The sequence below is a fragment of the Ctenopharyngodon idella genome, chromosome 2 (assembly GCF_019924925.1).
Source record: "Ctenopharyngodon idella isolate HZGC_01 chromosome 2, HZGC01, whole genome shotgun sequence".
Taxonomy (NCBI): domain Eukaryota; kingdom Metazoa; phylum Chordata; class Actinopteri; order Cypriniformes; family Xenocyprididae; genus Ctenopharyngodon; species Ctenopharyngodon idella.
In genome coordinates, this window is record NC_067221.1 from 6,168,504 (window position 1) to 6,180,612 (window position 12,109).

The window sequence follows — 12,109 nt, forward strand, 5'->3', positions numbered from 1 at the left end:
ATCTTCTTATTATTCCTCTAGGACCCAATGATTGGAAGAATCGATTCAGGGTCCACTCCATCAGAACACGCTGATCAAGGTAGAGTAGACTCTCATCTATATTTGCCATACACTACACATGCATCATTTCTGTTTACTACATTTTCCTTACCTCTTGAAGAGCAGAGTATAAAATCAATTTTCAGAAAAAAATGGAATGCTCTTTTTAAAAAAAAAAAAAAAAAAAAATTAAGCTTTCCAGTTTAAATTGCTCTGCCTGTCACAGAATAATCAACCTCTTGTGCCTTGCCCAAACTTTTCAATTTTTTTTTTTTTTTGTAAGGACATAAATATTCAAGGTATACTTTTCTGAAACTGAACATAAAAAATTTCCCTGATTTCCATAACTACCTGGAACAAGGTCATAAGTAACTGTATAAACAGTCTGCTCACAGATCCATTTACACAAATCAAAAGTCAAGCAGATAAACTTGTGTTTTGTTCAAGCCCTGTGTTTTGTTGTTGGCAGCATCACTAACTAAAAAGTAGCTTGTAATGCAGAGGTGTTAAACAATGTTTATCTGAGTTACTGCATTCATTAAGTCACTAAATTGATTCACTAAGATCTATAGCGGCTCATTGATGCCACTGATTTTCATCTTGAGGGGTTTTAAATGACTGGATGGGCTAAGCTGATGTTTCCCCTTAGTAATTAGGCATGTGCTTGCACTGAAACAGATTGATGCATTGAGCAGCCTACAGGCGTGAGTCTTCTCACAAGATTAAGCTTGTTTGTTGGAATTAATGACGTGAACAGGCTCATGGCTTTAGTTACAGTGCTGGTCAGATAAATTTCAATCCCTCTTCTTTTTTTTTTTCCAAGAGCTTTATTTATCAAAGTGCCTGATTTGGTTTAGAGGCTTGTGAATCAGATTTGTATTAAGTATATTAATATAAATGAGTGATGACTTTCCCTGTTTCTCTTTGTTGTTTCCCAGTTCTAGACAAAAAGAACTCAACAGAAAGTATCAATCACGAGGGAGAGGAGCATGAGGTAAGACACTTTGGCCTTGTTTACTCCTAGTATTAATTAATCAGTTCACAAGTACTAAATTCTGCTTCCCACAAACTCCATCTCTACAATCACTGTGAGTTTGGATTATAACATGCATTTGAAAACGCAACACGTGCCAGCCATCGTCCAAAATTTGTAATGATTGTTATTATTGTATACTCATATTGAATAGGGGGGTGGTTCTTTTTTGCCTTTAGCCAATCACTTACATGTTTGATGTTCTCGCTGACACTTCCATTGTGGAAAAGCATTTACGCTACAAACGCGACGTAGACAAATGTGTTATTAAATGTGGTTTGAACAATCAGATCACACTTTCCACTTGTTGATTGAATTGGTCAAAATGAATGTAAGTACCAGGTGTAAATTGGACCATTATGAACTGTGTGTGTGATTAGATGAGCTTTCAGTAGTCCACTCTCAGACCGATGATCAGGCTGGAGTTGTCACTCAGAGGAGGAGATGGGGGTGTGCACAAGGTCCATTCGTATTGATTTCCTTTAGTGGAGCAAATAAAGTAACCTTCTATCAGGGTCATTAGCATCTGATTAAGCGCTCGTGCTTCTGTAGCTCTCACAGTCATGGGAAATCATAAGGCTCAAGGGACAAACAAAGAACAAGAGCATTAATAGATGTAAACCAGAAAGAAGAGGGTGATTTTTATATATATAATATGTTAAGATGCATCTGACATGTTTTCTTTTAAATGAGCATTTTTTTTCTAGGCTGTTATTTTTAGGTTCATTCATTTCACTTTAATGGCAATGAAAAGGTCATTAGTCAGTTATTGAAATGCCTTATTTTCAAAAATGTCACTTTAGTCAATTCATTGGTATTTAACAAATTGGACTGTCTTTTGCTGCAAAACCAGCTATGTCCACGTGTGTGTTTTTTTTCAAAAACCTCTAAGAACTCACAAAATCCTGTCATTGCCACTGTAACGATGGACAAAACATGACAACTTGCAGCTCGGCAATTAAAAGCCGGTTCATACGCACGCCGTCATTCATCTTGAAATCATATGATCCGATTCGCGTCTTCCGATTGGTTCTTCTGTGGACTTAGAGGCTTTTGCTGACAAAGGGAAGTGACCTTTAGCGGTTTCTGCCAATGAACCGGTATTTCTGAATGGACTGGTGCTGGGATTTAGTGGATTTGAAGCTAAACTATTTGATGAATGTATACTATGTGCGGAGAGCATTCACTCAATATCATTATTTCCTTTTTGATGGAGGTGGTGTTTAGCTGCTTTTGCATCTGAACTCTTCATATGTATGTGCTTTATAAGGACTATTAAACAGCCAATATCCTAGTAATATGCATGCTAATAAGCAACTAGTTAATAGTGAGAATTGGATCTTGAACTGAAGTGTTACCATTAATATATATCATTAAGATGCATCTCATCCATCCCTCAGGCTGTGGGCAGTCGGGAATCAGGGAAGGCTGTGTCCAGTTTGGGGCTTATAGACTTCGACCTGCTCCGAGTGATCGGCAGGGGCAGCTACGCCAAGGTGCTGCTGGTGCGTCTCAAAAAGACAGACCGCATCTACGCCATGAAGGTGGTGAAGAAGGAGCTGGTGAACGATGATGAGGTGACATTTCATACAAAGATGCCACTGATATGTCATTACATAAATTATGTCAGATTGCATTCATAACCCTTGTGAATCATACCGAATTCAAATAAACCACATCCCAGACTCTGGCTCTAATCTTTCCAGGATGTGTTGATGTACACGCATACAGATGATTAGATGTTGATGAAGTGGGCATTTAACGTTGATTAGATGCACTTTAGCCTTGTGTGATGAATTGACAGCAGCAGCTAATGGTCAATAATGGCAGCTGTGCTCTACTGGCCCCGCAGTGCTTCTTTAAGCATGTCTCACGGTCAGAGGTATTTTTACCAGGCTGTCAATGAAAGGTCCTAGCTTTTCACTTTGTATCTGTCCATTGTGAGTCTCCTCACATCCAGGAACAGCTCCTTGGGAAGACCTGGTGCCCCCGTCTTTTAAATCTTTATCAGTTTTCAGCCTTGTGAGGAGCCTTTACTCAATACAGTCCTGAATGTCCTTCCAAATGTTTCCCCTACTGACAGAAAGAATGCTCTGCTTTTCAATGGGAGATTGATTTTTGTGTGTGTTGTTTGTTCTTCTCTTTCTTGTTTTTCAGGATATTGACTGGGTTCAGACAGAAAAGCATGTGTTTGAGCAGGCTTCCAACCATCCCTTCTTGGTGGGACTTCACTCCTGCTTCCAGACGGAGAGCAGGTCTGTCTGTACTCGCACTTTTAGATCATCAGGACTCCACAAATAAAATAATATATCATGTTATGAATTTGTATTTATGTTATTTCTACATTTTAAGCAGTAACTTCTTTTCTCAGTAAATGGATGGACAGTTTAGGGCTCAACAGGAGGGGATTTTCCCCCCACTTCCCCAGCAATTTTTTATTGGCTCCACCATTTTTGTCTTCAAAAGGAATTTTTTCCTTTCCTTTCTTTTCTTTTCCTTTGATTTTTCTAGATTTTCTTTTTCTTTTCTAGATCGCTATTCTCATTTATTTGATAGCTTTATATAATAACCAATTACTAATAAACAGTTAAAGGCACAATATGTAAGATTTTTGCATTAAAATATCCAAAAACCACTAGAACAATGTTATATATTTTGTTGACTTGTGTTCTTGCATTATCCCAAATGTTTCCAAGAATTTTTAAATCCAGAGAAATAAGCAATTTTAATTAGTATCATGTTTTACCATGCCTAATATCGATCTAGCTTACTGCAGTGTGTAACAAGTGTCTCACAGTAGCCGCTGAACAAATGCACAGAGTAGCATTATAACAACTTTCAACACACAAACGTATCTGATATGATAAAACAGTGCTGTGTTACCCCACACACGCTTGACCGGAAGAAGCGGAAGCGCTCGTCTGCGACATAATAAAAGCTCTACTGCTCTCGAGGCGTGTGTCACGCTTGTCTCTTGTTAGCAATCACTCCAGCGGACTTGTTCCACTCCAACGGCTTTCAGCTCCACCCTGCTTCATACTACAGTTATGTTAATAAATCTTCAATACATTAGCTCATCTTTGAATATGATTTCAGTCCTGTCGGATTCTTTTCCACCGGCTGTAGACGTGAAGACAATGCCTCCCATGATTCCGTGAAATCAAGGCGTCATCAAGCTGCGCCTTTGTTTTGAATAAGCGACCTTTAGTGGTGAAAAATTACATATTGTGCCTTTAATAGATTAATAAACCTATTTTTTGGAAAACAAGACATCATATGCATTGCCTTTTAATGGTTTGGGGTCAGTAAGATAAATATTTTTGAAAGTCTGATTTTAATTTGTAATAATATTTCATAATATTAGTTTTTACTGTATTTTTGATCAAATAAATGCAGCCTTGGTGAGCATAAGAAACTTCTTTCAAAAACATTAAAAAAATCTTTCTGATCCCAAACTTGGCATCTTACTGGCCCATTTGGCAGTGGCAAGTGACTTGGTTTAAATCACACAAAAAAAAAAAAAAACTGTCCTAAAACAAATAAAAGTCAAAGTTCCATCCAGTTTAGTGTGAACTGTTTTGTTTGTCTGCTGAAGGCTGATGATTATTTAATGCTTTTCTTTCACAGGCTATTCTTTGTAATTGAGTATGTGAATGGAGGGGATCTCATGTTCCACATGCAGCGACAGAGAAAACTTCCGGAAGAGCATGCCAGGTATGAGGATGTGTGCTGTCTAGTGTGTAACACAGTTCAGCGTTAATGAACAGCCTGTCTTGCTTGGAACTGACATTAGTCTGAATGACACACCACAGGAACAGAAACACAAATGAGGTCACTAACTTTTTCTTCTGTTTTTTCCACTGCCAGGTTTTACTCAGCAGAGATCAGTCTTGCCTTGAACTACCTCCATGAGCGTGGCATCATTTACAGGGACCTGAAACTGGACAATGTTCTGCTGGAGTCAGAGGGACACATCAAACTCACTGATTACGGCATGTGTAAGGTAAGTCTGAATATGTTCTTTGAGAATATCATAGAGAGTTGAGGGTGTTTAAAAAAAACTTGAACCAGTAAATAGCCACCTATTGAACAACCTAGAAACCTCATGGCTATTGCCATGGCAACCAGCCACAACACACTAGCACTCTTTGAACAAATATCATGTGGCTCTCCAGGTCTCTCACCCTTTACCAACAAACGATCAATAAAAAATTAGACACATCAACAGAGTTCAGCTTTCTGCAGAAGAAGCAGCCAATTACAATTCCTTTGTTGTACAGCCTATCGCAGTTAATGAAAAGTTTAGAATAATAATATATTTTAAGCTGTACCGGCCAAAGTGCGTGTTCAGGGCTGTTCGTGAGTGTCAGAACAGCAGTTAAAGGAATCATGAACTGCATTTTTTTTAAATAATATTCTCTTATAATGTTAATGTTGAAAACATCCTAATTTAGAAGTAATAAGCTATTTTCTATCCTGTTTTTGACCCTCCCTTTCAAACACTCCTTTTTGATGGGCGTGCCATATTCAAGACTATGAAGTAAACGCCCACTGCTATGATTGGGCAACAGTTTTGTATATTAAAATAATTTTCAACGTCCCCGCCATTACACGTTTTGAAAACTTCCGATGTTGAAAAACATCTTGTTACATTAAAATATTTGCCAACAATGTGAAAAATTTATACATTTTCACATATGCTTTATAAGTCTTGGCTGTGGCGAATAAAATTTAAGTACTTGGAGTTATCACAGTTATAATTGACAAATAACTTACAGTGTTTCGTGTAAACGGAGTTATGAATAAATATGTACCATCATTTGTCACTCTTATAGGCTATTCATTGTTCATTATTTTTGATAAAGTGAAAATATAATGTCATTTGGAGTGTCGTGTTTTAAATAAAATGAAACGTGTTATAATGTCTTACTGGTGAGAAAACAGAAGTTTCGCTCACTGAAGCTTTTATTCAGGATTACAGCGAATGTCTCGATCAAAACAACAAAAGAAGCGTTCTCTACGTGCTTCTTCTGTATCCGATAATCCAACGCATTAACTCCATAAATGACGAAGCAAAGGAAAGAACGGCAAATCACAACTATTCACGTCTTGTTGTCCTCAGAGACATCTCAATCATTTTGTTGCTGGAGTAATCCTGTGTTTGCGTCTCTCTATTATTTACTACTACATGATATGGGCTAATCGGTGGGCGGGGCTAAAGAGGCAATGATGAAGAAGTAGGCGTTGATCTTCTTCTGCAGAGGCGGTCTTTCTTCGCACTATTACGTCATAATGTGACAAAATCCAAAACAAGCTGTTTTGGCAGCTTGGTTTCAATAAACGTTGTTTTTGGACTGAGGAAATTGAGTTCTGAAACTTGCAGGATATTTTTATAGTACAATGCCCTCTCTTATGTCAAAAGATCAAGGAAAATTTGATTTCTAAATTCATTGGGTACTTTCGCTTTTGTCGCAGAGACCTTTTATGTCCTGTGTGTGTCATATTTATGACAATTCGCACAGCTTTCAGTGGGCGTGACTGTTTGAAGTTATTAATAAAGAAACATGGACGAATGAGAAAGTAAATGGCACACACAGAACTCTGAAGAGGGTTTATGCTGTGGTAACTCACCCTCACAGTTAAAGCCCAGCACAATTGATTTCATATTGCACCTTATTTATTGTTTGTAGCATATTTGTTTGTTTTTAGTTGTCAGTGGGTCTTTAGTCAAAAAATTACCTACCGCTGCACTAGCATCATGGCAAGCAATACTAAGGTTTTCTTCGGAAATATAAAAAAGATTATTGATTAAATGTCAGTTGATCTCATGGGATTTTGGTCCATCCATATTTATGAATTAGTACCTAATCAAGAAGTTGATATATAAAGTATAAATCTGTTTATTTTTCAAATTCATTTTAATTTTTTCCCACATATTGTTTTCAAATTATTTTATTCTAATTATTTCAGTGCATTTTATGTCAAATAAATATTAATTGCATTGCAGAAATTGTTTTTATCCTTAAATGTTTTGATCTATACATACATAGGCTTTATATCGGCCACCCTCCTCTCTAAGATTTCGGCTTTGGTCATCAAAAAAAATCCATCTTTAGTCGTATTGTGTGCCTGAATGTTTCATTGGCTTCAATATTCATCTCTTGCGCAGGAGGGACTGAGACCAGGAGACACAACCAGCACTTTCTGTGGAACCCCCAATTACATTGCGCCTGAGATTCTGAGAGGAGAAGACTACGGTAAGCACAATTCACACACAACCAAGCCTCTTCACAAAGACTTTCGGTGCGCTAACACACACTGCTTAATCCATTTATTGCTGTTAGTGTCTACTTCATGACTTTCTGCCATTTGAGTTTTTGTCAGTCCTAAGCTGCCCGTTTCAAAGCCTCAGGATGATGTATGTGCAACTTTCTTTACAGGTTTTAGTGTGGACTGGTGGGCACTGGGCGTCCTGATGTTTGAGATGATGGCTGGGAGGTCACCCTTTGATATAGTTGGCAGCTCTGATAACCCTGACCAAAACACAGAAGATTATCTTTTCCAAGGTACATGACAAAAGCCTGAGTGTTTCAAAAAAATCTTTTATATGTCTCTCAGTATATCTTATGTTTTTTCTGCTCCTCATTCACAGTAATTTTGGAGAAGCAGATCAGAATTCCCAGATCATTATCGGTTAAAGCCGCTAGCGTGCTAAAGGGATTCCTTAACAAGGTAAAGCAGACCAGACAGATCAATGGTAATGTCTTTATGTCACATGGACCTGTTATAGTGCTGTCATAATCATTGTTTCTCTTCTTTATTTCCTCACCTCCGTTTTACCTTTTTATTTCACACTACATCTCTCTAATTTCTTGATCTGTTTTTTTTGTAGGAGCCAAAGGAACGTCTCGGATGTCATCCTCAGACAGGCTTTGCAGACATAATGGGCCATCCTTTTTTCCGAAATGTAGACTGGGATCTTGTGAGTCACCTCTATCTCTGTTTCCTTTATCTGAGTTATTGGATGTTTTGACTCGAAACTGCAGAGGAAGCATGAGTCATTTGCTGTAGCCTGACGGTAGTGAAACTAAACAGAGGACTTACTGGAGCCTGAACAACTATTTGGTGTTGTTTATGACCTTGAGAAACTAACCATTTGATTACTCATTCATGTAATTTTGACGTGAGTGCTGTTACCACTTCAAATAGCATTTCAGGAACGTCCCCTTTAAAAGTACAGTTCACCTAAAAATTATCCAGTAACCTGTATTTTTTTCCACACCTGCTGTAATTTATTTTTATATATATGTATGTGTGTGCGTGTGTGCATACATATATATATATATATATATATATATATATATATATATGTATATAAAGCAACATGTGCCAAACATCTTTCCAGACTTGTGATGAGATGCATTTACAAACCTGTCATCCAACAAAAGAGATCATTTAATGATGTTTTTACTCCAAACTTGCTTCATAACATCAGCGTTGAGTGTTATAACTTACTTTTGTCATCTGACGTGGCTTCATATCGTAAAATGAGGCAGAAATGATATTATTTTATAGTATTCTATACAGTGATAACGGCTAGGTTGATTAGCATTGCATTATAAATATACTTTATTATCATGAAAATACCCTAGATGTCTAGAAGAACACAGATAAACCATATCACAATCATGTGTTTAGTCTTCATGCTTCATCAGTCAAAACATCTCTATCTGTATCTGCATTTTATTCTGCTACAGGGATATCTGATGCCTTTGCAGTGCTTGAAGTGGGGGGTATACATATTTTAAATTAATAAAAGGAAAAAATGTATAGCTTACTATGTAGTGCATAATAAACTGAATGTAATTTCTTTCACTTGATATTGTATCATCACATAAACCATCACATGTAAGGCCAGTGAGGGAATGTAGGTGATAAGGTGTCAAGTCATTGATTTTTCTGGTCTGAGGGTTGTGGCAGTGAACTGTATCATGTGTGAGGCAGGTTTAAATGATGTCAAACCAGCAGACGAGACTCAGACGAACACACTGACCTCTTGTCCCTGTTTGGTCTGGGTGAACACACACAGAGAGAGAGAGAAGTGGCAGTCAGACCGTTTTAAGGGTTCAGATTACACTTTCTTCTCAGACAGGCTGCAGTGCCTGAGGCAACCTGCAGGGGGAGCAGATCTTGGCCTTGCAGCAGATCCCACTGTTAGGTTTATAGCATGGAGAAGGCCAAACTAAGAGCAGTACTGAACAAGCCATGGAAAGGATCAGTTTACCTAAATATATTATTAAATCCTTGCTGATCTTCTGTTTCAGAGAAGAAAAAAAAAAAGTGACAAAAAGAAAGTAAAATTACTGTTGTAATAAAACTGCACTGTAAAAAAAACTAATATACTTAGTGTGAACTGTATATATTTTATGATGATGACTATTATTATATATATATTTTTTAATTAATATTAAAATGTCAAAATTAAACCTTAATCTCTCAGCCATTTTTTGGCACTTATTTTTTTCTCTCCAAAAACCATTGAAGACACTTTATATATTAAAAAAGATCAACTAAATTAAGTTGCTTTTGTTTTAAATTCTGCTGTTTGTGTGCTATTCTTTAGAGGCCTAACAAATCGGTTATATTAATAATAGGAATAGGTTTTCTTCCATCTCTTTTTCTCTTTTTGGCTTTCAGTATGAATATGTTAGCCTTACTCTTATCTATAAGCTAGTGTGTTCCAAAACAATGACAAAATTCACATTTGTTAGATATAAGCGTTCAAAACTTAAAGTCTCTGACTTCCGCCAATATGGATCAATGATTTCGTTGACATCACGTTGCACTTCAGCTTCTCATCAGATTTTCTGTCCAATCAAATGCTCTCTAGAATCTAAAGCATCACGCCCCCTACATTATAAATAGATGCTAAAGCTGCGGCTAAAATTTACTGGTAAAAATAATTTTATTAATTATTAGGCTTAAATGAAAATATTCTCACAGTGAGACTTGGTAAGCACAGGTATAACCACACATGGCTACTCACTACCACTGTCAAATGATATATGTTATATAGGCCTATAAAAAAAAAATGCCTAAACACAGGCACAAACTACACCTTAACAAAGACATGAATTATATATTCCCCTACCCACCTAATAAATATTGCAATATAAATGGCTATAACATAGTTTTCAATATAAATACTCCACATTTCCACAAATCATGGTAATTTACTACAGTTCATTCATGGTAAATGTTTGTAAGGGTGGTGATTTTGGGATTTAAAAGTCTTCTATCTTCATTCATGGCACGTTTCTCTAGTTTTCCTCATCAGTCTTGTTGGGGCTGTTTCATCCGATTTAAAACTACTTTAATCATCGAGTGATTTGTAGTTTGTAAACGAGAGGTGTGTGTCAAATTGAAACGCTAATCTCACTTGATGTCGCAACGCTGTTTAATAATGGTGACCGGGAATAAATGCAGCTCCTTTAAGCTTTCGCTCTGTTATCCACTGGGCCGTGCTGCGTAGTTCAAAGTAAACTAGTGAAACACATGAAAACAGCGCTACTTGTTCTGTATTTGTCGTTACTGACCGAGAAAGAACTTCAGATGATTCAGTGACAGAGCGGTCCGAACGAATCCAAATTGTTTCAGATCGTTATGCAAGCGCGTTTGGCCAATTCACGGAAAAGAAAGTCGACAGAAATATGGGACACGCATAATAACTGCTGAAATATTTGCATGGAAAACGTTTCTCCGGTCAGTCAGAGGAGCGTGCATGGTACTAACAGTGCGTATATAGCCGTACAGCTGCAAGCGCCACTGCGGCCACGTATCTAACCAAACTTAGCCACACCGCCAGGAAAAGAGAAGGAGGGAGATTGGAGTGCCATGAGCTGGATGAAGATGATTGGCGGGCCGAATTTGGCCCACGGGTCGCCAGTTGATGAGGCCTGGTGTAAATAAATTCTTTCAATTGAGATTAATGAAGTCTAGTTTCATGTTAGTGTCACGCGAACCGCAGCGCACACAGTCTGCTCCAATCCAGAGACACGATAGCACAGAGCGGATCATATGCGCGGGACAGCGCGGACCACAAAACGTATCAGACCCATATGAATCCTGCACAGAATACTGTATTTTACAGCGATATGGAGAAGAAACGGATAGAGATTAGGAGGAAACTAAGCCTTTACCGAGCTCAACAGCTCTGGCTGAGTTGTGATATAAACAAAATGCTATTGGCTATTTTAAAAAAATGGGAGGAGCTGTTTGATATGTCCCGCCCTGTCTTCCTGTTTCAGTGGAAACTACGTCAACACATTGAATAATGCTGTACATTTCAAGGCACTTCAGTGGGCCTTTAAATCTAGGGATGCACCGATTTTTTTTTTTTTTTTCCGATACTGATAAGCGATAATCTTTATACTTGAAAGCCGATAACCAATATATTGGCCGATAAATCTAAATCAAAATTTTTATAACATTTTTGAGAACCTGATTACAAAAACAAAAGACTCACCATTAAAAGCCATGTCCCAGAACACAATTATAATGTTCTCATGATAATTTTATGTAGCCTATATGACAGTTTTTTTTGTGTGATTTCAATCATATTTCAAGCAATTCAAAACCATCATGCTGAACAGTACGCATCTTAAGTGTCTCAGCTGAAGGAAATAATCAATTATTTATTTAATATATCAGCCACATTTTCTTCTCGGGCCGATAACGATAACATTAAAAATGAACATATATCGGCCGCCATATCGGTATCGATATCATATCATGCATCCCTATTTAAAACCTTTGCCATATGTAGTTAATGGTTAATGTTTAGCAAGATGAGTACTGCATTCTTAAGTGTGACACAGTCACAGATGTTATTTGACTCATGTTAACTGTATTTCAGATGGAGCAGAAGCAAGTAGTCCCGCCCTTCAAGCCCAACATCTCTGGCGAGTTTGGGCTGGACAACTTTGATGCCCAGTTCACCAATGAGCCCATCCAGCTCACGCCTGACGATGAGTGAGT

General features: G+C 37.6%; 1 protein-coding gene across 1 annotated transcript in view; it reads left to right on the plus strand.

Moving 5' to 3' along the window:
• Positions 1-12,109, plus strand: part of prkci (protein kinase C, iota) — a 28,678-nt gene that overhangs the window by 14,659 nt on the left and 1,910 nt on the right. The window contains exons 7-17 of the mRNA XM_051911729.1: positions 22-79; positions 978-1,033; positions 2,473-2,649; positions 3,230-3,327; positions 4,700-4,786; positions 4,940-5,075; positions 7,242-7,329; positions 7,513-7,638; positions 7,725-7,804; positions 7,965-8,054; positions 11,988-12,103. Of these exons, the coding sequence (XP_051767689.1) occupies positions 22-79; positions 978-1,033; positions 2,473-2,649; positions 3,230-3,327; positions 4,700-4,786; positions 4,940-5,075; positions 7,242-7,329; positions 7,513-7,638; positions 7,725-7,804; positions 7,965-8,054; positions 11,988-12,103 (1,112 nt within the window). The remainder of the gene's footprint in view (positions 1-21; positions 80-977; positions 1,034-2,472; positions 2,650-3,229; positions 3,328-4,699; positions 4,787-4,939; positions 5,076-7,241; positions 7,330-7,512; positions 7,639-7,724; positions 7,805-7,964; positions 8,055-11,987; positions 12,104-12,109) is intronic.